The sequence below is a fragment of the Bubalus bubalis genome, chromosome 17 (assembly GCF_019923935.1).
Source record: "Bubalus bubalis isolate 160015118507 breed Murrah chromosome 17, NDDB_SH_1, whole genome shotgun sequence".
NCBI classification, from domain to species: Eukaryota; Metazoa; Chordata; class Mammalia; order Artiodactyla; family Bovidae; genus Bubalus; species Bubalus bubalis.
In genome coordinates this window covers 2,467,782-2,491,708 of record NC_059173.1, presented here as the reverse complement: position 1 = coordinate 2,491,708, position 23,927 = coordinate 2,467,782, and the positions used below count along the sequence as shown (strand labels likewise).

Below are 23,927 nucleotides of genomic sequence, written 5' to 3'. Positions count from 1 at the left end.
TCCTGGAAAGCCCATATTAAAAAATTGGATTATTTTATTTTGGTAAAATATATATCTACATCCATACAGGAAAAATGTTTTAAAAACTATAAGCCAAATATTAACAATGCAACCGTGAGTGATAGGATTATTAATGACATATCCCCCCTTTTTTTTTACAATGTGTAATACATGTTAAACTTTTAAAAAATATTATATCTCAAGATCAACAAATGAAGCAACAAATAACAACTGGTAAGTGTATTATCCCTTTACTTTTATCAGTATTTTTTAAATGTTAGCTCTCTCCTTTAACCATAAAAGTTTTTACATTAAAGTTTTAAATATACTTGAAATAAAGTAAGTATAGCACGTGCTTATAAAATGTAGACAGAGATTTATGGCTTAATGCTTACTACAGACTTATAACCAACCTACTGGATTGAAGACATCAGATAATTACCTAGTTTGAGGTACAAGGGAAAAATAACCCATAGACTCACAAACAACTCTTTCCTGCTGCTATTGGCTTGTCATCTTTACCGTGGAGACTAACATTTGGTGGAGTAGGCAGCACAATTATTCCAACAGAAGAAATCATTTTTCAATTGAGAACAGTCATCTCCCAGTCTTTATGTTTCAAAGGCAGAGTCAGGGTTAGGAAGTAGTCTAGTTTCGGTCTCCAAGGTGGGAGACCGGGGTCCCTATCCTGCCCCTCACACTCAGCACGCCCTTGAGTGTGTGCCACTAAACTTTCCTGGGCTTGTTTTCCACATGTAAAATGGACAAGTCAAACAAAATAACCTCAGAGAGTCCTGCTAACCCATAAAATTCCCAAGACTCTAAATAACTTTTCTATTTCACTTTGTTTTGGCACAGGGCACCTAAAGACGCCAACAAAAGTGGTACAGAATTCAGACTAATCCCCACTGCAAGGGCAAAGGAGGTAATTTAAGAACACTTTACATACGAAAAGGATAGAAAGCTGTTCTTTAGCGTGTCTACAGGCAATTGGGAAGTGTTAACTCCTATCCCACCAAATGACAAAAGCCAGGGGGAGGGTGGGGAGACTACCAGTGAAAGATTAACTAACACTGCAGCTCTCAGCCTCATTAGAATACGTTTTATTATAGTAATATTAAAAACCTGACCAAGTGACAACTTTTAGTCATTCAAACACTTCCCAAAACAAAAGTTCTGGGGGTATAAAGTTTACACCACTAAGCAAAAGAAGAATAAGAAAAAAAAGAATCAAACAAAGAAAACAGCAGAACAGAAAGCCATGTGCCTCAATAATCCCAAGTCTGAAGGTCTCCCTTCTCGTTAATTCCAAAAGCAAAGGGGCTGCTCTTAACGAAATGAAGCAGTTAGAACACTGGGCGCTGCCACACTTGTGTCAGGGGACAATACTCACAATAGTGATCGGGACCTCAGAAGTTCCCCACAGGCCTTTCACCTTGAGAAAGGGCCTTTCTTTTCCAAAGATTCAAACACTGTAGCCAATCTCTGAGGCAATTCGGAAAAGGGGCCTCTTCTTGAGGGACAGAGGAAGAGGGATCTTTTAACAAGCTCTCCAGACAAGCTCAAAGTGGGGCAGGGAAGTCCATACAATGAACAGGGCCTCGCTCTTCCACAAGGGAAGAGTGCACAGGAAATCTCAAGTGCATCAGGCACAGCTTCCCTGTTCCTCCTGTTATCAGCACTCAGAAAAAGGATCCCTCTGTCTCCACGGGGGTAGGGAGTGGGGAGTGAAACACTGAAAATGCTCCTGATTTCTACTGACAGAGACTCTGCATAAGAGATTTTCATCCTTTTTTCAAAGGGAGGGGAGAAGAGAAACCATTTGTGCCACTCCAAAGATACAGCAGGAAAGGGCACTCCTCTCAAAGGTCTAGAGTCATATTTTTCTTGGGAGAGCAAGAGAAAGAAGTTGGAATCTCCTTTCTGGGGGTGAGGGGTGTGCAGATCAGATAGAGGGAAGCTTTTTCATCAGCAGAGCAAGTACGGGGAGTGGAAGAGGGCAGCTCTAACCAGTCGGGAAGGACTGATAGCTTCTGTGGACAAAGGGAAGGCTGCTTCTCCTATCAGATCTTCCAGACCTGTTTTGCCCAAACAGTCTTTTCCCCAGATTACTCTAACAGCTTTGTTAATTTAGGATCTAAAAGAGTAAAAGCGCCTCTTTCTCTGCCCCCCGGGGGTTAAAAGCCTCCTCTCTAGTGAGGAAGGGACGCGGGGGGCGGTGGGGAGGGATGGGAAGAGGCACGCATGGAAAAATCTGTTTCTCTATGGAAGATACTACTTTTCTTTCCTAACAAATTAAGTAACTAATAGCAACAGTCTACCAAAAGGTTACTATATACCAAACAGTTACACGAAATTTCCTGTAGTCTTGAGAACAATTCTATGAAGAGAAGACCGAAATTAAGAGATGGGCTAACTGACAAAAGGTGAAGCTGCGAGTCAAGGTCATAAAGATGGAAAGTGGGACACACGAGCTTGCATCCCTCACACTCCAAACACCACGCTCTTCATTGTGCAAAGGTAAAGAGCTCAAGGCACACCAGAAGACTCGGGGGCAGAGAAGCAAGGCTCCCTCGGTGGACACGGCTGGGGGAGGGGAAAAAGGCCGACCAACGCCGCTAAGTAAATTCTAGGTCGTCCTCCCCATATACCGGGATACAGGCGAAAAATATGAGGGAAGATAACTCTAGCTTTTACAGGAAAGGAAGATCTCGCTCACTTTTAGGCAACTTGAGTCTTTCTCTCCACCTGAGGGGCGCTGACCAAATCAAGACAAGTCTTATCCCTCCTGAAAATAAGTTCAGAATCGCCCCCTCGCACTCCGGGAGCGGGTCTCCCTCCGCTGACAAGCGCGATGCAGCCGGAGTCGCGCGTTCGCCCACGACAACGGGCGTCGCCTTCCCGAGGAGAGGAGTTGGGGGGTCCCCCGCCGTACTGAGGTCGACGAGGAGTCGCTTTCCCCCGCCGGGGCCATGACGCCGAGAAGCTGTTTTGCCCTCGCGACGCGGGGCCTGGGCTCCTCCCTCTCCCCTGGTCTCTCGGCGCCCGCAGCGCAGCCTGCGTTCCCGTCGGCGCTCCAAGAGGGCGGGGGACCCGGGCTCTCCCTCAGCCTGCACCGCCCGGCTGAGGGTCCGCTAGGGCTTGAGTGGGACGGGGCGGCTACGCCCCAAGCGTTCCCGCCCCCAGCCTCTTACCCTGAGGCCTGCTCCGCGGCCCGCGCTCGCCCCGCCAGCCCGGCCTCTGCAGCCGCAACCCCGTCGCCGCCGAATCTACCTGAGCCAGCCGAGCCGAGAGAGCCCGGGGGCGCTCCGGCCACCGCCGCCTCTTCGTCTCTATGGTCGCCCTGCACTTCCTCATCCGGGGCCCGAGCCAGCCATGCGGACTCGCCCAAGTCCCGCCCCCGCACTGCGCGCGCGCACCCTTGAGGCGGCTCTTCCCTGTAGGGACTCCCGCCCTCAGCCAGCTCCGGCGGCCCCTGCCCCGTCCCCGCCTCCAGAACTCTTAAAGGGGAACACACCTTTTGATTCCGCTGTTGAGCCTCAGGCCCAGTGTCTGATTGCACTGCTACCACCCTGGTCCAGTCCTCTTTTGTGGCCCTAATGTTTGCAGCTCTTGGGATCTCTCGGCTTCTACCCTGGCAGCCCAAGATATCTTTTTATACCTGGAATCAGTATTTTAGATCATGTCACTCCCCTGCTCCCTCTCCTTTCTGGAATTTTGTTTTCATCTCTTCATAGCTTTAACACTAGCTGAAATTGCCATCATCTATTTATCGACTCCTTTTATCATCTCTCTCTCCCACCCTTGTCTGTTTTGTTCATCATTCTTTGTTCACCGCCTAGAGCAGTGCCCGCACAAGCAAACACTAAGCAGATATTTGAAGGAAGGAAAAGAATGTTCTTTCAAGAGGGAATTGAGGTCTACAGAATGCAATCAACTTGCTCCAAATCACACAGTCTTGTGTTTAAACAGAAGTCTGTTATTTTTTGGCTGATTAGAGAGCTAAAGTTTTACAGTTTTGTGAGAGATTTTAATTTTCTCTTCTTTGATCAAGGTATCTTTGAACCAGTCAACATATGGACCGTTTTATCTGAGATAGTGGTTTTCCCAGCTTTAGTTAGGGCTGGAGATACAGAAACCCAAATGCCAACACTATTGTTTACATCCAGTGAGTCTATCCATCGTCCGTGTATGCATGCACTTCACATATAGGCTACTACAGATGTTGTTGGGATTAATTAACTAGAAACTCACTTTAAGACATTTCAACACGTTTTTACAGGAGTATCCAAGACCTCAGGTTCTTCCTCAGGCCACTGCATGCCTACAGACAAGGATCTGAGAAACCCAGTGTTATTGGTTTGTCTTCTGCCTCAGGTTCTAAGATGACAGGCACTGCACCATTATTATTCTCATCTTTATTTTTAAAATGTAATATTTTGTTCAATATGGATTTTTTTATACTAACACTTCCTTTAAAAACAATCACATTATCATTTATCTCGCTGAGTTTTTTGGCACCCCCTTAGCATTTTGTGCCCTAAATAAGGCAAGTGGTTAATAGGATCACCGATTCAATGGACATGAATTTGAGCAAACTCTGGGAGATAGGGAAGGACAGGGAAGGCTGGTGTGCTGCAATCCATGGGGTCAAAAAGAGTCAAACCGGAATTATGACTGAACAACATCTCATTAGCCTCACCCACCTCACCCTAGTCCTAGTCTTGCTCCTAGCTCTGTAGTAAGCACAAAGGGACCTCAAAGAAGTATCATCATTCAACCCCCTAAAAGTCAATGAGAGCCAATTTCCTGATAAATTCCATGCTTTTGGAATCACTGCAGATGGTGATTGCAGCAATGAAATTAAAAGACGCTTTCTCCTTGGAAGGAAAGTTATGACCAACCTAGATAGCATATTAATAAACAGAGACATTACTTTGCCAACATAGGTCCGTCTAGTCAAGGCTATGGTTTTTCCAGTGGTCATGTATGGATGTCAGAGTTGGACTATGAAGAAAGCTGAGCGCTGAAGAATTGGTGCTTTTGAACTGTGGTGTTGGAGAAGACTCTTGAGAGTCCCTTGGACTGCAAGGACATCCAACCAGTCCATCCTAAAGGAGATCAGTCCTGGGTGTTCATTGGAAGGACTGATGCTGAAGCTGAAACTCCAATACTTTGGCCACCTCATGCGAAGAGTTGACTCATTGGAAAAGACCCTGATGCTGGGAGAGATTGGGGCAGGAGGAGAAGGGGACGACAGAGGATGAGATGGTTGATGGCATCACCAACTCAATGGACATGAGTTTGGGTAAACTCCGGGAGTTGGTGATGGATAGGGAGGCCTGGCGTGCTGCGATTCATGGGGTCGAAAAGAGTCAGACACGACTGAGCGACTGACCTGAACTGACGTGGCATTTTAAGTTCTTTTAATTTCAAAGACCTAATGTAACATGTCCTTCACCTCATCTGGCCCTCAAACATCTTGTGAAGGAAGAATAACACATACTTTTAATTCCCATCTGTCAAGGGAGAAATTTGAGCAGAGAGAATTATCTTGTGCAAAGGTACACAGCTAAAAGCAGGCAATCCCACAGGCGGTTGTAGAACCAAGGCTATTGACTCCCCAGTATTTCAGCTACCTGCTCCAGCCTTCCCTAGCTTTGCCCAGCTTTAGACTGGGCAAAGTCTCAAACCTTGACAAGGTTTTTTGTTGTTGTTGTCGTCGTTTTTTTGTTTTTATGAATTTTTGCCAAATTAAAAAGTGAAATATTTGTATTTCTAAGATATGACACCAATTATGGACATTGCTCAGGAGAAAGAATCAAATTCCCCTGAGGGCCAGGGACATAGAGTTCCCTTAATTCTGTTCGGGAGGAAAGGACTTCTCACTAGCTACTAAAAAACAAAGAAACAAAAACAGTCTGAGAGATCTGGGGGGGGTGCCACCTGAAATGGCAACATAAACAAGTCTAACATTTAACATTTTATCCTTGAAAAGTTTTGCAACTGTTGCAGTGTGCTTGATTACATGCTTTTCTTTACTATTAAAAATTACAATTATTTAAAAATTATTAAACTTCTGAACCCTTCACCCACCCCCACCCCCAGTTCCTTTGTGATATGCGGTGCTTTTTTCCTTTCAACATTCAGAAAATTTCCAAAAATTATAGGTCAATTGCCTTCCCTTGTAGCTCAGTTAAAATCTGTAAAGAATCTGCCTGCAATGCCGGAGACCCGGATTCGATCCCTGGGTTGGGAAGATCCCCTGGAATAGGGAATGGCAACCCACAGCGACTAACTTTCACTTTCATAGGTCAAGTAGATGGAGCTGGAAACTTGCCTGGAGCCCTTAGCCAGCTTCAGGCACTGCCCACACAGCGCTATTTCCCTTGAGAAGAGAAAGGTGTCCCAACACAATAGGGGCTTAGGCCCTTGGGTGGGACATGAGGATGCTGGTTAAACGCTCAGCTTTGGAGCTAAGTTGGACTGCATTGGGTCAGGATCCGTACTCGCTTCCTCCCGAGGATTTTTCTGTCCTCGGCCTGTTCCAGTTATCTATGAAATGAAATAGTATCTGCCTCCATAAAGGGATGTGACGATTACATAAGAATGTCTGTGATAAACCATGGTAGCTATTACCAATAAACACAGGCAGTGAACACCACTTGGGGCTTGGAAGAATTTGAAAAGCTCCCCCAAAGTGGATACTTCCCAGCAGGGACCATCGCACTAAGTCGCACATGCTCAGCCCTTTACATTTTACAAAAGTTCCCCCAGAAACTCTATTTTGTGCCTCTCTGTTGCCCTAGGAGGCCCCGCGAAGGTCCGTAACATCCTTTATAGATCCCGGGACGCTCGTCCGAGTTTGTCCTGTTGGGGAAATCACTAGGTCGGAAGTCAATTCCTGGGCTCGAGTCTATTTCGGAACGTCTAGGAGGAAAAGGATTTCCTGCCCGGGTCGACGGCTCTTAAGAAGCGGGAAACGCCGTCCGCACCCCGGCCAATAGGCCGCACGTGAGGCCCCGCCCCCGACGCGAGCCCCGGATGGGGAAGTAGCGCGGACACCGAGACGAGGCGGAGGCCCGGCCAGAGCGGCCCGGCGCGGGTGGGCGGGAAGGGGGCGGTGCCCCGGGGCGGAGCCACCGGAGCCGCGCGGGTTCTCAGGTGAGCGCTCTGTGGCCGGGGCGGGCCGGCCGGCGCCTGGAGATCCGGCACGGGATCCTCGCGGACTCTGCGGGCGTAGGAGGGACGTCCGGAGGAGGCGCGGGGACCCGGCCAGGGTCCGGCCGTCGGAACCCCGGCCTCAAGCAGGAAGGGGCTCCGGAGCTGCGGGTGAGTGGACCTGTCCGCCGGGCCGGAGTTGGGGATCAGGAGGAGAGGGCCAGGGCCCCGGTTCGAATCCTGGCCCCACCCCCAACCTGCTGTGTGACCTTAGACAAGTCTCTGTCCGTCTCTGAGCCTCAGTGACATCAGTTCTGACATGAGGGGAGCTGGTACGGGTAGGAACCGCGGAGAGTTTGTGCAGATGGAGGTTTGGGGAGCAATCTTTCCTCTCTCCTCGCCCAAGACATCGGTGGCCGAACGGGAACAGTAGGAATTCTCTGTCTCAGAGACCTCGGGCATGTCCCTTGCGCTGGCCCTCACTTTCCTCATCTACAAAATGAGTGTACCAAACCTCTTTTAAGGTCTCTTTAATGTTTTGAGTGTTGTTGATTTATACAGAGGCAAGGTAATGGTTCACTCCAAATTTTTCCTTCAGGGTGTGATAGCATATCTCGGAGGCTGGAGTAGACCCTGACTTGAATTCCTCTTCGTTCCCAGATTGGTTGGTTCTGTTTTCCATCCCTCTTGGTATTTGGAGGAGTGATTTCATCCAAGGATTGGTGCCACCTCTCAGCTGAGCAAGAGCAGTATTTTCACTGCCCTAAAATCAAAGAGCGGTTGCAAAGAAAACTCTGACATTCCAGCCTTTTTTGTTTGTATTTCACTGGCAGGGAGGCAAGATGACTTCTCTCCCCCAAACTTGGAACAGCTGAAGGAAACAACAGTGCAAGATGAGAACAACAAAGGTCTACAAACTCGTCATCCACAAGAAGGGCTTCGGGGGCAGTGGTCAGTATTGATTGGTCTTTGGGGTTGTGTAAGTTGGCTGAGGTTCTGATATATCCTGTACCTTGAAGTTTACACTCTGACTCAGGAGACAATGGAGGCTCAGCCAGTAGCTTAACTGAGTGAGGCAGCAGGTGTGATACTGAAGTATTGAAAAGGTAGCAGGACCAGAGAGCACAAGCCCCTTCTAGAAGCATTTGCATTCTGCATTTTCAGGGATGTTGTATTTCCAGCTTACTACTCTTCATTTGTTTGTTTTTGTTTTATTCTTAATTGATGTGTGGTTGATTTACAGTGTTGTATTTAAGATGTATAGCAAAGGAATTCATATATATATATTTTTTCATGTATTTTTCTCCATTGCAGGTTATTACATGGTGTTGAATATAGTTCTGTGTGCTAGGTCCTTGTTGATTTGTTTGTGTTTTTTATTACATATTTACTGTGTATGTTCTATAAAATTTCAGTCTGCACTGGTTCGGCAGATAAGAGAAACTTATGTTCAATGAAAGAGAGGTAGTAGGTGTGCATAAGACAGGTATGATCAAAGCAAGAACCTTTGCCTGGCTCTGAAGCACCATGAGTTGGGGCAGGACACAGCATGTTGCCCTCCATTAAACCTGAATCTGGGTATCAGCTCTGCCTCTTAATTTCCCTGTGACCTTGGGCAAGCCTCTGCTACTGCTGCTACTGCTAAGTTGCTTCAGTCGTGTCCAACTCTGTGCGACCCCATAGACGGCAGCCCACCAGGCTCCCCCATCCCTGGGATTCTCCAGGCAAGAACACTGGAGCGGGTTGCCATTTCTTCTCCAATGCATGAAAGTGAAAAGTGAAAGTGAAGTTGCTCAGTCGTGTCCGACTCTTAGCGACCCCATGGACTGCAGCCTACCAGGGTCCTCCGTCCATGGGATTTTCCAGGCAAGAGTACTGGAGTGGGGTGCCATTGCCTTCTCCGTGGGCAAGCCTCTAGTTTACCTTAATTAGAAATTCCAGCTCTTTAGGGTAATTTCTACATTTTTCTTAGCATGTTGAGATTATGAATCTGCAGAATAAGGAAGTACCTATTTATATGACTTTTTTTTTTCCCTAGAGGAATAAATTTCCTTTCTGTCCTAATAACCTTATTTACTTCAGGAGTTGGAATTAACAACACAGTGTTTTAAAAATTGCATTTTACTAAATATTTGCTCAAAATCCCTGGTGGCTCAGATGGTAAAGCATCTGCCTGCAATGTGGGAGACCTGGGTTTAATCCCTGGGTTGGGAAGATCCCCTGGAGAAGAAAATGGCAACCCACTCCACTACTCTTGCCTGGAAAATTCCATGGATGGAGGAGCCTGGTAGGCTGTAGTCCATGAGGTTGCAAAGAGTCGGACATGACTGAGCGACTTCACTTTCACTTTTATATCTGCTCCTGTGTTATAGATGTATAAGCCTCCCAAAGGTAAGGGCTGCCTAAAAGGTAGAATAATAGTTTCTATATCATAAGATCTTAAGGGATCAAATTAAGTGATGTATGTACAGTATTCAGCAGGCTACTTTGAGCTGCTAAATAAATGTAGCCATTGTAAGTACCAGGAAAAGGATATACCAGGCATTGCTATATTTAAAACATAATTTCTGCTAAAACCACACTCTGTTGTTAACATTGTACTTTGTATGCAGTGGAAGCTGCCTAAACCTTTGTGGAGCAGAATTGAACAAACAAATAACTTTTGACACAGGAAAGGATAAAAGGATACAGTGTATACAGTGTATCTATTAATACAATGTATGCAAGTGTTCTTTTTCAGGTGTGCAAGACAGTGGTAGATCCCTGCTGTACCCAGTCTGCTGCAGGACTATAAAGAAAAAAATACATCCTACAATATTACTCAGCCATAAAAAAGAATGAAATGTCATTTGCAGCAACATGGATAGACCTAGAGAATATTATGCTTAGTGATTAAGTCAGACAGAGAAAGACAAATACTAAAAAAATAATACAAAACAAATGAATGTATATGCAGAACAAACTCTCAGACATATAAAACAAAACTTGTGGTAACCAAAGGGGAGAGGAAAAAAGGGAGGGACAAATGAGGGGTATGGGGTTAATGGATACAGACTGCTACTGCTGCTGCTGCTGCTAAGTTGCTTCAGTCGTGTCCGACTCTGTGCGACCCCATAGACAGCAGCCCACCAGGCTCCTCCGTCCATGGGATTTTCCAGGCAAGAGTACTGGAGTGGGGTGCCATTGTCTTCTCCAGGATACAGACTACTATGTATCAAATAGATAAACAACAAGGATATATTATATAGCAGAGGGAATACACCTTTTATCTTATAATAGCTCATAATGGTATATATTCTGCAAAAATACTGAATCATATGCTGAACACCTGAAGCTAATGCAGTATTGTATGTCAACTGTATGTCAATAAATAAATAAAATAAAAATCAAATTGAAAAAAATACATCCAACAAATATTTATTAGGTACATACCTATACCAGTGGAGAAGGAACTGGCAACCCACTCCAATATTCTTGCCTGGAGAGTCCCATCGACAGAGGAGCCTGGTGGGCTATAGTCCATGGGGTTGCAATAGTCGGATACGACTTAGCGACTAAACCACCTATCTATATACCAAGCATAAAGATTTTGAATATGACAAGGTTCCTTTTCCCTAAGGAGCTTTCAGCTTGTTGAGACATACATGCAAAAAGAAATGATAAGATTAAACAGGAAGGAATACTTGTTAGACTGTGAAAGTTAGAGGAAGACTTCATAGAGGATTTGCTTTACACCTGTCAGTGGAAACTGTATCCCCCCGCCAAAAAAAAGCAACTGTGGATTAACTCAGTACTTTGCTTTCCTAGGCTGAATTCTTGTTGGTTCTGATTATATCTGAAATCTGGACATATTTATTTGTCATAATTTTAGCATAATAGAAGGATATGTTGGGAATTCCCTTATGGTCCAGAGGTTAGGACTCTGTGCTCTCACTACTGAAGGCCTGGGTTTGATCCCTGGTTGGGGAATTAATATCCCACAAGCCATGTGACATGGCCAAAAAAAGAAAAGAAAAAAAAAAAGACCATCTTTCCCTAAAAGCTAAAACAGAGACAAAGAAAAAACAACAACAAAAAATACCGTATCTTTATGATCCTGAGTTTGTTATATTTGAAAGAGTTCCCTCCCCCGTCCCCGAGCCCTAGCGTGGGGCAGGGATAGGTAAACATATAAAATCACATCCTCTCTATAGTTAAGTCTCCTGTACCCAGCTGCAGACTGAAAAAGAAGACTCTCATACATTATAGATATGCTGTATACACTGTATCCTTGCATCCTGTCCTCTGTCAAGTTATTTCTGTTGTCTATTCAATTCTGCTATATGTGAATTTTTTCCCTGATCAAGCATTGCCCTCCAAGTCCAGGGTGTTTTATTTGGCTTGAGGGGTGTGGGAGACTGTGGATTTTGGAACCCTGGACTAGTAACCAGTCCTCGTGCACTGTCGTTCCTAGCTCTCTACCTTTGGCAAGTTGCTTTATCTCTTGTTTCCTTGCTTCTATTAGATCTAGAGATTTATTGTGAGGGTCACATTCAGACAGTATTTTGAAAAATTCTTTGAATATTAAATAGAAGGGATTGTGCTGTATGTGGGCCCCTGGCTGTCTTGATCCTGGTGTATGCCAGATGCACGCCATTTGAGGAAGGAAAGAATTGCCCTAGAGGCCTAATTCCCAGAGAGGAAGAGCTGCCTTCTCCCTGGGAGCAGTGGGCTGGCAGGTAAAGCTCTGGAGACAAAGGTCCCCGAACACCATCCCACTCAGCTGCTCACCAACTCTGGCTTCCTGTACAAATCCTTCAGTCAAGCTAAATTTCATTTATTTATTTTTAAAAAGAATTTTCGTTATTTTTGGCTTTGCTGGGTCTTCGTTGCTGCGCAGGCTTTTCTCTGGTTGCAGCAGGTGGGGACTGCTCTCTAGTTGTGGAGCATGGGCTTCTCGTTGCAGTGGCCTCTCCTGTTGCAGAGCACAGGCTCTGGGGTATGCAGGCTTCAGTAGTTGTGGCGTGTGGGCTCCGTACTGTGGTTCCCAGGCTCTAGGCTCAACAGTTGTGGTGCACGGGCTTAGTGGCTCCCAGTGGGATCTTCCCGGACCTGGGATCGAACCCATGTCTTCTGCATTGGCAGGTGGATTATTTACCATGGAGCCACTAGGGAAGCCTTGAATCTCAATTTTAAATGGAACTTCCTCTGTGAGATGAGGTTGTCGTACTGAATGATGGGGTTGTAAGGATCCAGCGTGAGAACCACAACTGAGTTGTGGATCCACAACTGAGTGAGTTGCTTGCTGCCTAAGATCCCTGAATTGTCTTTCAGATGATGAGCTGGTCGTGAACCCTAAAGTATTTCCACACATCAAGCTTGGAGACATCGTGGAGATTGCCCACCCCAACGATGAGTACAGGTGAGCATCTGAGCAGGAGCAGGGGGCTAGCTGGGCAGCCCACTGTTTCCAGGTGACGTGTCATCTAAGGGGATGGAGGGCGAGATGGCTCTTTGCCTTGGGATAAAAATGTTCCTGTCCTCCGGGATTTGCTAGACCAATCAATCTTTTTAAAAGGGGTCCATTCTTTCTGTTTACAAAGCTGAGAGGAGAACTCTGAACAATTCTGTAGCATTTATTCATTTCCTTGAATACAGTAAGTCTCTGACATACAGATGAGTTCTGTTCTGAGGCTGCGTTTGTCCATAAGTCCAATTTGTCCCTAAGTCCAGCGAAGTTAGCCTAAGTACCCAACTGACACAATCGGCTGTATAGTACTGTGCTGTAATAGGTTCAGAACATTGGGCTGGCCAGTATTCGGGTTCTTCCATATGGAAAAGCCCAAATGAACTTTTTGGCCAGCCTAATACTTTTTCACGCAAATAATACATACATCAAAAACACAAAAAATAAAACATGTCTAATCTCACAGCACAGTACCTTGGAAACTACAGTCGTCCAGTACAGTGGGTGGCACACAGGGGCTGGCACGCACGTTCACGTTTTTGAAAGTTCACAGGTTGAAGGTTTGGATGTAGGGGACTTACTGTACTAGTGTAGAGTTTGTTTCTAAAGGAACTCTCTCCTGTTCTTGTGCTGCCAGTTAGAATATGTCCAGAGTGATCTGTTTGTGTTTTCTGGGTGGTAAAGAAAGCTGATTAGTTAATGCTGACAACATCTCTTCTCTTTGTTGCTTTTTTTTTTCCCCCAGCCCTCTGCTTTTGCAAGTCAAGTCACTTAAGGAGGATTTGCAGAAAGGTAAGAATTCCATTTCTCTTCTCTAAGATTTTTTACACTTTATTGTTTCAGAAACTTTAAGAAACCCCCCTTCACAATGAGGGCACAGTACGTCTCTCCTTGTCAAATTGTGTTCCTGCTAATAAAAATATTGTCAGATACCAAAACTGCCAAGGAATCTCATTTGTCAGCACCTTGAGGGCACTAGAAATTTTTAACTATGTTTAGGGACTTCCCTGGTGGTCCAGTGGCTAAGACTCTGTGCTCCCAATGCGGGGGGCCTGGGTTCGATCCCTGGTCAGGGAACTAAGAGTTCCCATAACTAAGACCCTCCACAGCCAAATAAGTAAATATTAACAAGAAAACAAAAACTATATTTAGAATCAAAAGGAAAGTAGATGAAGCCCTACACTTAAACTCCAAAAAAATTGTTGGCAAAGCATGTTTTCCTCAATATTATATTTTTTCACAAAATATTTGTTACGTGTCTGCACTGGGTTGGAGCAGGGGAAGAACATATACCGCTGATTACCCGGCACTTGGGCAAGGCACTGTACTGCAGCTGTTTGTCATCTATCTTTCTTGATCTTCCCGCCAGCTCTTGAGTGAGGGAGGAACCTTTGTCTCCGTGGGATGCGCAAGTTTACCTGGTGTTAGCAAGTGAAGGAGCCAGAGCAGTGATCTTGTCAATACTTACTCATTCTGGATCCAAATCCTTTCTTCTAATGACTATACCATGCTGATCTAGGAACTAAAATCTTAACTGATAGCAAGTAAAATAATTCCTTAAAAGGCACTGAAAAGAAAAAAAAAAATTTTTTTTTTAATCTTCTCTAAAGGATTTTGATGTCAACCACTTTTTTATGTTTTAACTTGATGGGAAAACGTGTTTTCAAACCTAGATCCTGAGTGTCCCTTTTACTCTCACCTCTTCTTCTGCTGCCTGTTAAGGTTTTTGCTTAGCAGACTTCAGGGCTCATTGGAAAGTTTGTTTCTTCCTTGACTACCATCACTACTCTTATTCCAAAAGAGAAAGGATCTCTTTCCTCTTCTAAATTTTCACAACCCTTTGAACTTTCTTATGTTGTTTCTTAAATTCTTTTTTCTCTCTCTAAATATACATATACATATACATGTATATATATATTTCAGTCTGTCTCTCTCTCATTTTTTAATTGCTTGGGTTCAGGTCTTACTTTACCTGAAAAGCAGTTTTAAGTTCCTGAAGACAGAAAACATGTCTTGCCCTTGGTAAGGGATCAGTTGTGTTGTTTGTTGAATGTTTGGGTATTTATAGATTGTGTGTGTGTGTGTGTACGTGTGTGTGCGTGCACACACACGCACACACATGCCCTCAGTTGTATCTCATTCTTTGTGACCCCATGGACTGTAGCCTGCCAGTCTCCTCTGCCCATGAATTTTCTAGGGAAGAATACTGGAGCATGTTGCCATTTCCTTTTCCAGGGGATCATCCCGACCCAGGGATCGAACCCACATCTCCTGATTATCCTGAATTGGCAGGCAGATTCTTGACCACTGAGACACCTGAGAAGCCACTTATAGATTAGAATGTATTTACCTGGTTTTTCAGAATACATTATGTGATCCAGATTTCTTCTCTGTTTCAGAAACTATCAGTGTGGACCAGACTGTGACTCAGGTGTTCCGGCTAAGACCTTATCAAGATGTGTATGTGAATGTTGTAGATCCTAAGGTATGTCTTTGTTCTGGATTTGAATATCTTATGGGGAATGATTAGAGAAGGAAATGGCAACCCACTCCAGTATTCTTGCCTGGAGAATCCCAGGGACGGGGGAGCCTGGTGGGCTGCCATCTATGGGGTCGCACAGAGTCAGACACGACTGAAGCGACTTAGCAGCAGTATGGGGAATGATTAATGCCCTGCCTCAACAGTAGGTTTCTAAGGAAATAATGAGTTACTTAGGGCTTCCCTGGTGGCTCAGACAGTAAAGAACCCGCCTGCGATGCAGTAGACCTGGGTTCAGTCTCTGGGTTTGGAAGATCCACTGGAGAAGGGACCGGCTACCCACTCCAGTATTCTTGCCTGGAGAATTCCAGAGACAGAAGAGCCTGGTGGGCTACTGTCCATGGCATCGCGAAGAGTGAAACATGATGGCACAACTAACACACCAAGTGTAGAGTTAGACTATTCAGTGTGGTCATACCGAGGTCATTTAGGCTATGCGCAGAATGTACGTTGCATTTAAAGTCCTCCTTTTTTAAAAGCTTGTCCTATAAAGGTTCTGTACATATGTGTATGTTTGTGAAGCTAAATATAAAATTCTCTATAAAATACTTAAGTTTCTTTCTGTGTTCTCATTTTACTTTGAGCAATGATGCTATAAAATTAAGAGGTAAAAAAAATCATTGTCCAAATGACATAATCAATATTATCTAGGGAAATAAAACCCATAGCTCAGTGTCACATTTGTGTACCAAAATCAAGACTAAAACACTGACTGTCTACTCTGGTATGCTTTGCATTTGACCATGGTACAGTGGCTGTCATATCTGTTGGACACTTCCCTGTCCTCAAAAGCCTTCTCAGGCAGGATAAAATTCTATTTCTCAGGGTTCCGCTAATGAATGGGCTTCCCTTGTGGCTCATTGGGTAAAGAATCTGCCCGCAATGTGGGAGACCTGGGTTTGATCCCTGGGCTGGGAAAATCCATGGAGAAGGGAAGGGTATGCACTCCAGAATTCTGGCCTGGAGAATTCCATGGACTATATAGTCCATGGAGTCACAAAGAGTCGGACATGGCTGAGCGACTTTCACTTTCACCACTGAATGGTCTTCAGTGCTTGTCTTTTTGTCAAAAAGTTTCTCTGTGGTGAGTGAGCACTATCTTACACCTATAAAGCATGGCAGAGTAATGCAGAGACATACATCTGATTATCCTTTTTAGGATGTGACCCTTGACCTTGTGGAATTAACCTTTAAGGATCAATATATTGGCCGTGGGGATATGTGGCGACTAAAGAAAAGTTTGGTAAGATGTGATTTTTTTTTGTTTTTAAAGTCTATTACTTTTTCTATTATGTTAATAATCCATGTCACTGGGGAGATTTATGTCTAGTCGGAAGAAGAGTATAAAAGCATTTCCAATTCCAGCATCACAGACAATTATTGTGGAGATGTTGTCTGTCTCCTTCCATTCTCTTTTCATGTTTTTTTTCATGCTTTCTTCTGCTTGTTTGTTGTCACAGAGTTTTACTTTGCATTTTTTGATCTGAATGGGAAAGTATAATATGATTTTACATTTAAATGGGACTTTGATTTTCAAGTTTTCGCCTGATTTCATTTGCTTCTCATATCTCCTCCTGTGGATAGGCATTTATTACCCTGAATTTATATATATGAAAACTGAGATAGAGGGGTTGAGTGAGTGCCCAAGACGAAAAAGCTAGTAAACAGTTGACACTCGGCTGGAACCGAGATCTTGTTGCTTCCAGGTTAGACTGCTTTTCACTTTCCCCTCCTCCCATTTTTCCTTGTTTGTTTATTTTTAACTGGCATTTTCCACTGAACATGATCAGTTCATCACAATTGCGAGCTGGTGCGGAAACTTCTCCTTTTGGACTCTTTGGCAATTGTGGAACAGCAAATCCTAAGTAAAATGTCCACACTGTATATTTTTAGACAGAGATGTTTTTGCTTATTTTTTATTTGGTGGAAGAAGGTTCCATTTTATAAAATGAGAAGTAGATGTTCTATATGTAAATATAGGTGCATATGTGAGCGTCTATGACAAGTACACAGGTGAAGCGGGCCACTTACTATCCACCCAGTCTTTACTATTGTCTGTACCTGCCAAGCCCTTAAGAACCTACTGTTATACCCTCCCCAGCAGGTTTCCCTGTGGGATAAATCTATTGCTCCCATGTTAATTGAGTATCGGGTGGTTAGAAGAGATTAGAAAGCCAGGAGACTTTCTTTGTGCCCTTTTATAGCCTCGATGTGTTGTTGACTCTCTCTCTCTCCACTTAGGTTAGCACATGTGCCTATATCACTCAGAAGGTGGAATTTGCTGGCATCAGGTAACTAGTGTGTCCCTCTTGATTCATCAGCTTGTAAACAGGAGCAGGATCCAGTGCAGTAACTGTTCTACATACAGCCTTTGAGTTGTGTGGGTGTCCATATAATAAAACACACAGTAGGTCCAGGGGCAGGCAGATCTGATTGCTAGGCACACTTAAAGCCCATTGGAACACCCAGTTTGGGTGTTTTTCTGCTCGATCTGCCCAACTGCAGAGGATCTTCTGGAATATTCTCTCTGACTTGAGCTCTGATTCTTTGATGGCCAGTCTCAACACACGTGTCCTGGTCGTGGAATTAACACTGTCAAGTACCACTTGTTCAGCACATGCTGTGTATCAGGCGTGTGCTAAGTATTTTTACATACAGCGCTTGTTCATTGTAGACAATTTGAAAAACAGGATAAAGAAGCAAGAGGAGGGCTTCCCTGGTGGCTCAGTGGTAAAGAATCTGCCCACCAATGCAAGAGACACAGGTGTAATTCCTGGTCCAGGAAGATCCCACATGCCGCCAAGCAACTAAGCCCGTGCAACACGACCACCAAGCCTGTGCTCTAGAGCCCAGGAGCCGCGACTACTGGAGCCCGCTCGTCATAGAGCCTGTGCTCCGCAGTAAGAGGGGCCGCTGCAATTAGAAGACCGCTCACCACTGTAGAGTAGCTCCTGCTCGTTGCAGCTGAGAAAAGCCCCTGCAGCAACAAAGACCCAGCACAGCCAAAAAAGAAAGCAGCAGCTTAATCTCACAACAATGACTGAAAAATAAACAAAAATGAATTAAAAAAACAAAAGATGCAAGGTCAGAAGATACCATATTACTTAATAATGACATGAAAAGTTTTCAGTAAAGTGGCTTCCACTGGGACTTCCCTGGTAGTCCAGTAGTTAAGACTGTGCTCCCAATGCAGGGGGCATGAGTGTGATCCTTCGTTGGGGAACTAAGATCCAGAATGTTGCATGGCTTGCCCAAGAAAAGATGGCCTCCACTGAGTAGGGATCCTATGCCTTTATACTTCCTGTCTGCTTGTGATATTGCAGTGGGTCTTGTTTTTGTTGAAACTCATTATCTCAAAGCTAGGATTAGCAGATTTGTTCATCAGTGCTTTCTAACTGTTTTTGTGACATGGGCCCTTTTGAGATTTGACAAAGTGTACAATTCTGTGCTCAGGAAAGATTGCATCATTTAGAGGGTTCGTGGGTTCCCCAAAGCCCTTCCTCAGATTCAGAGGTTGTCTGCAGACCCGCAAATCAAGAGCTCCTATTGTACAAATTCAGTGCATGCTGAAAATTCTTTCTGTTGTGTCTGTGGCACTCTGGAAATCTGTAACTGACCAGGTCATTTGGGTGAGAATGACAGAGTAGAGGGAGCTACCCTGAAGACACCTCCAGTTCTTCTTGGTTTATGTAGGACTTGTAATAATGTGTGTGCGTCTCCTTTCAGGGCACAGGCTGGTGAGCTGTGGGTCAAGAATGAGAAGGTCATGTGTGGTTATATCAGCGAAGATACCAGGGTGAGGTTGATATGACGCTTTTTTGGTTTTGTTTCCCCATGTTGTGATGTCTGTAAGTCGTGAAATCAAAAACAAAACGGAAACCAGCAAAAACCTGATCTCATGATCAAGCTCGTGACCAAGCTACCATCTGCCCAACTGAAATAATACTGTAATAAAGCAGGGACTCCTGAAATTCTAGGGTTTTACAGTTTGATCTCTCTGGTTTGGGGGTGATCTTTGTTTTCTTTTGTTTAATATCAGATGTAAAAATGGAGTGTCTAGGTCACAGACTTCTGTGCCCACTAATACACAGCAAAAGTTAAGCTGAGTTGAAGATTGTGTTGGTAAACCTGGAAAAGGACCTTTGCCAGGGAATCTCCTGTGACTCTGGTACAGTTGGGAAATTCCAATCTGAGCGCCTATGCACGTTCCCCACACTGGTGGGAATCAGGGCCCAGTAGCTGTGGCTCCAGGGCTTTCCCCACCCTGGTGAAAGCACCTGTCTGCTCTTCTGTGTTCCCACCCACAGCCTCCCTTGAGAGCAGTGGTTCTCAACCCCAGGGTGATCATGCCTCCCCAGGGGGCTTTTGGCAAAGTCTGGAGACATCTTTGTTTGTCACAACTGGGGTTGTATGGAGGATGCTGTTCAATCTGTTACAGCATGAAGCATAGCCCTCCAGAGAGAGGCTCACCTGGCCCGAAAGGGCAGTAGTGTGGGGGGGCTGTACCAGGCACTGTGGGCTGGTCAGTGTCCCTGGCTTCTACTCACTAAATGCCAGTAGCTCCCACCCCCGTCCCCACCCCCTGCAAGTCACAACCTCCAGAAATGTCACCAGACATCACCAGATGTCCCCTGGGCAGGCAAGATAGTTGGGAACTTGGGGCAATTTTGAGAGAGAACCACTCTGTCTTACAATAGTGACAAAACATATATATTTTACCCTAAGCAGTGTATTCCTCATTTTGCTTACTTTTAAGTTTTATTAAAGAGGAATGAAAATGTATTCTCCCCCTTCCTCCCTCCCACTTTCTTTTTTAGCTGTCTTGTTTGCACTCACTATATCTTAAATCACTGATTGGGAGTGTATTTGTCATGTCATAGGTTCTGCTCTGTAAGATAAGGCCAAATTATCTTTCAAATTCTTTGGACCAATTTATACTCCTAGTTAGCCATATATAAAACCTCCTGTTTTTTACTTTCTCCAATACCCAGTTTTAAAGTTTGAAAATTTTTGCCACTCTAGTGGGCATGCATTGGTATTTTACAGTGATCTTTCCCCCGGTTTTATAGCAATTCACTCCTTTTTTTCTTTATTGTCTTGGCTGCGCTGCAAGGCATATGGTCTATAGTTTCCCAATCAGGGGTCGAAACCCATTCTCCTTGCAGTGGAAGGGTGGGGTCATAATCACCGGATCACCAGGGAATTCCCTTAACCATTTTTAAATGTAGAGTTCAGTAGTTTTGAGTATATTCACATCATTCTGAAACAAATCTCCAGAACTTTTTCATTTTGCGGAACTGAAATTCTATCCGTCATTGCTTTTTAATGCAATTATGTTTTTGTTTATTGCAGGTGGTATTCCGTTCTACGTCGGCTATGGTTTACATATTTATTCAGATGAGCTGTGAAATGTGGGATTTTGATATTTATGGTACTGTTCCTAAGTGTGGGTTGTAATGCTAATGGGGAGAAGTTTCTGGTTTCCTTCAAATTGGTATAATTTACCGTAATCTCTGAACATTCTCTGAAGATATGTCCTGAATCTTTATAAATCCTCAAATGTTAAAAATAAATATACATATTATATGTGCAGTGAATTGTATGAAATGTAGTAAAGCATTAATGAAAAATCTGTATTCTCAGATTTTCAATTATTCTATAAGTGCAGAATCAAAAGTCATAGAGGTAGTGACTTTATGGCCAGGAACCAGCATCTTCTTTGATAACTTTCATTTCATGTTCTGTCACTCACAGAAATCACCAGGTTTGTCTCATTTTATTAGAATTACTGTACTGTAAGTGGAGTATGATAAAGCTGCCCTGAGGTGTGGATGCTGTGCCCAACACCCCAGCCTCATGGTTTGTGCAGTTCTAGCTTGTGTTTAGCAAAATTACAATGAATTTTTCATGTAGGTCATCAAGGGTTTGCTCAGGAACAGCAGAAACTGCAAGGGATAATTTAGTGACTGCCCAGGGTCTACCCGATCACCTTCGAACAAACATGAAGCATCACTATGAGAATACTTACATTTACCAGCCAGATGGTTCTCTCGTTTTGAAGATACACTCTTTTTCAAGCATCAAAACTTTTTCAGTCTTTTCACAACTTTATCAGATCTTTTTCAATCATGGGTTTTACCCTGAACCCATGACCTCTTAGCGAGTGAGGTAAATATTAAATTTGGCTCAATAGAAAGTCTAGGTCGAAACCACTTTTAGGATAGAGCACCTTCTCTTTGACTAGTCCTATTCCTATTACTTTACTGAGGGAAGAATTTGTAAGCAAGAAATAAAGAGAATTCTCACCTTCTTCCTATTGTTTCTTTTCAGGGGATCTGTATTTTGAGAAAGCTGTGAATGGTTTCCTTGCTGATCTCTTTACCAAGTGGAAGGTATGTTTCTTCTCATGCACCAAGTCTTGCTGTATAAACATTATTCAGTGCAGATTTTAAAAACAAACTATTTCTATTAATCTGCATTTAATGGAGGCACCAGAGCTAATTGATGAGACTGTAGATTTAAATTACCTTAATCACTTCAACATGGTGAAGTGTACTTGTGAAGAACCCAGAGCTAACATCAAACTCAGTGGTAAGAGACTGAAAACTTTCCCCTTAAGTTCAGGAACAAAATAAGGATATTTGCTTTCACCACTAGTATTCAGTGCAGATGGTGACTGCAGCCCGAAGTTAAAAGACGCTTGCTCCTGGGAAGGAAAGCTATGACAAACCTAGACAGCATATTAAAAAGCAGAGACATCACTTTGCCGACAGAGATCGGTAGAGTCAAAGGTATGGTTTTTCCAGTAGTCATGTACACGATGTGAGAGTTGGACCATGAAGAAGCCTGAGCGCCAAAGAATCGATGCTTTCAAATTGTGGTGCTGGAGGACAGCAAGGAGAGCAAACCAGTCCATCCTAAAGGAAATCAGTCCTGAATATTCACTGGAAGGACTGATGCTGAAGCTGAAGCTCAAATACTTTGGCCACCTGATGTGAAGAACCAACTCATTGGAAAAGACCTTGATGCTGGGAAAGATTGAAGGCCAAAGGAGACGTCGGCAGAGGACAAGATGGTTAGATCGCATTGCTGACTCAGTGGACATGATTCTGAGCAAACTCTGGGAGATAGTGAAGGACAGGGAAGCCTGGTGTGCTGCAGTCCATTGTGTCACAAAGAGTCAGGCACGACTTAGGGACGGAACAACGACAATTCAGTGTCGTACTGGAAATTCTAGCCAGAGCAACTAGGCCAACCAAAGAAAGAAAAAGAAGGCACCCATGTTGAAAGAGAAGTAAAACTATCTTTCTACACAGATGACATCCTATATGTAGAAACCCCCCCAAAATCCATTAAAAAAAACAACTATTAGAGCTAATGAACAAATTTATCAGAGTTGCAAAATCAGCACACAGATCATTTGTATTTCATCAACAATGAACAATCTGAACAGGAAATTAAAACAAGGAATTAAACATTTTTAAGATAAATAAAAATTCCATTTACAAGAGCATCAGAGAAATAAAACACTATGCAATAATTTACCCAAGAAGGTGCAAGGTTTGTACACTAAAATCTACAAAATGTTGCTGAAGGAAAGACCCAAATCAAAGAAAAACATCTCATATTCATAGATCAGAGGACTTAATATTGTTAAAATAGCAATACTACCCAAGGACTTCCCTGGTGGCTCAGACGGTAAAGAATCTGACTGCAGTGGAGAAGACATGAGTTTGATCCCCTGGGTCGGGAAGATCTCCTGGAGAAGGAAATGGCAACCCCCTCCAGTATTCTTTGCTGGGAAATCCCATGGACAGAGGAGCCTGGTGGGCTACAGTCCATGGGGTTGCACAGAGCTGGACATGGCTGAGTGACTAAACAACAGCCGCCACCACCAGATGTTGTTGTAAGTGATTTACCTACGTTATCCCACTAATCCTCTCTCTTGTCGCTCTTCACAGATAGGGAAGGTACAGCTGAAAGAGGTTAGGTACCTTGCCTGGGATCAGTAGCCTGCAAAAGCAGAACAAGAATTCTAGTCCTGTTCCATCCTTTCCCCCAGTGCTCTCCTGGGATCATAACCCCCAGGCCATCCTGTCTGTGTTTCTGTAATCCTGAGCCATGTCACCCCGTTGTATGTCACCTCCGCCATCACACATGAGTTGAGAAGCTCACATGCCCATGCCAGCCCACCGTCAGACATTTTTTCTGTCTAAAACTTGCACCCCAATCAGATGAGTTTGAAGCTGCATTTGGAGGCTAGGTGTCCAATAAATGAGTTGGTGGCTAGTGAAGGTGTGCCCTTGGTCCTGTGGCTTGTATTTAGGGATTTCTGTCTGCCTGAGAGATAGCTGTGAAGACCGTATGGTGACGTGCAATGTGCGTTATGTTGTCTTCCTTATATGATGACTGCTGAATCGTGCAATCAGTAGGCTGAGTTTGAGTCGAGGTTGGTTAGTGTGGGTTTCTGTTTTCAAAGACCAGGAGGAACTGATACTGAGCTTGCTGACTCCCTGGTGCAGGCCAAATTTCATGCCGTCTGTAAACACCCTACTTCTAGAACATTGAACTTGGACTGCATGGAAATGTTTATTCTCACTCGTCCCCATCCCAGTCCAAAGGTAATTCTCTGCCTTGATTTCAACCCCTGCATCTCAAGCAGCATCCAGTCCCCATCCCGTGACCCTGGAAGTAGGCAGGAGTGTCTGCTTCTGGCATCCCACTACCCTAGGTTCTGTTCTTCTCTAAACCACAGTCCTGAAAAGGTTAAAAAACACCGAG

At 44.2% G+C, this 23,927-nt stretch overlaps 2 protein-coding genes across 16 annotated transcripts in view; one reads left to right on the top strand and one right to left on the bottom strand.

Moving 5' to 3' along the window:
* PRR14L (proline rich 14 like) overlaps positions 1-3,419 on the bottom strand; it is a 40,615-nt gene extending 37,196 nt beyond the window's left edge. For 2 of the 6 annotated variants that reach the window (XM_006051009.4, XM_044929892.1), the window contains exon 1: positions 3,195-3,405. The gene's annotated coding sequence lies outside the window, so the exon portion shown is untranslated. Of the gene's footprint in view, positions 1-2,719; positions 2,853-3,194 lie in introns of those variants that run through there. The other 4 variants (XM_025267304.3, XM_044929891.2, XM_006051006.4 and 1 more) reach the window with 4 other exon arrangements.
* Positions 3,420-7,123: 3,704 nt separating this feature from the next.
* Positions 7,124-23,927, top strand: part of DEPDC5 (DEP domain containing 5, GATOR1 subcomplex subunit) — a 72,760-nt gene continuing 55,956 nt past the window's right edge. For 6 of the 10 annotated variants that reach the window (XM_044929888.1, XM_044929887.1, XM_044929890.1 and 3 more), the window contains exons 1-10: positions 7,124-7,332; positions 7,995-8,112; positions 12,475-12,562; positions 13,353-13,399; positions 15,007-15,092; positions 16,306-16,389; positions 17,388-17,437; positions 18,873-18,942; positions 20,499-20,577; positions 21,477-21,538. In XM_044929888.1, coding sequence (XP_044785823.1) covers positions 8,055-8,112; positions 12,475-12,562; positions 13,353-13,399; positions 15,007-15,092; positions 16,306-16,389; positions 17,388-17,437; positions 18,873-18,942; positions 20,499-20,577; positions 21,477-21,538 — 624 coding nt within the window. In that variant the 5' untranslated portion in view covers positions 7,124-7,332; positions 7,995-8,054. The remainder of the gene's footprint in view (positions 7,333-7,994; positions 8,113-12,474; positions 12,563-13,352; positions 13,400-15,006; positions 15,093-16,305; positions 16,390-17,387; positions 17,438-18,872; positions 18,943-20,498; positions 20,578-21,476; positions 21,539-23,927) is intronic. The other 4 variants (XM_044929886.1, XM_044929884.1, XM_044929885.1 and 1 more) reach the window with 1 other exon arrangement.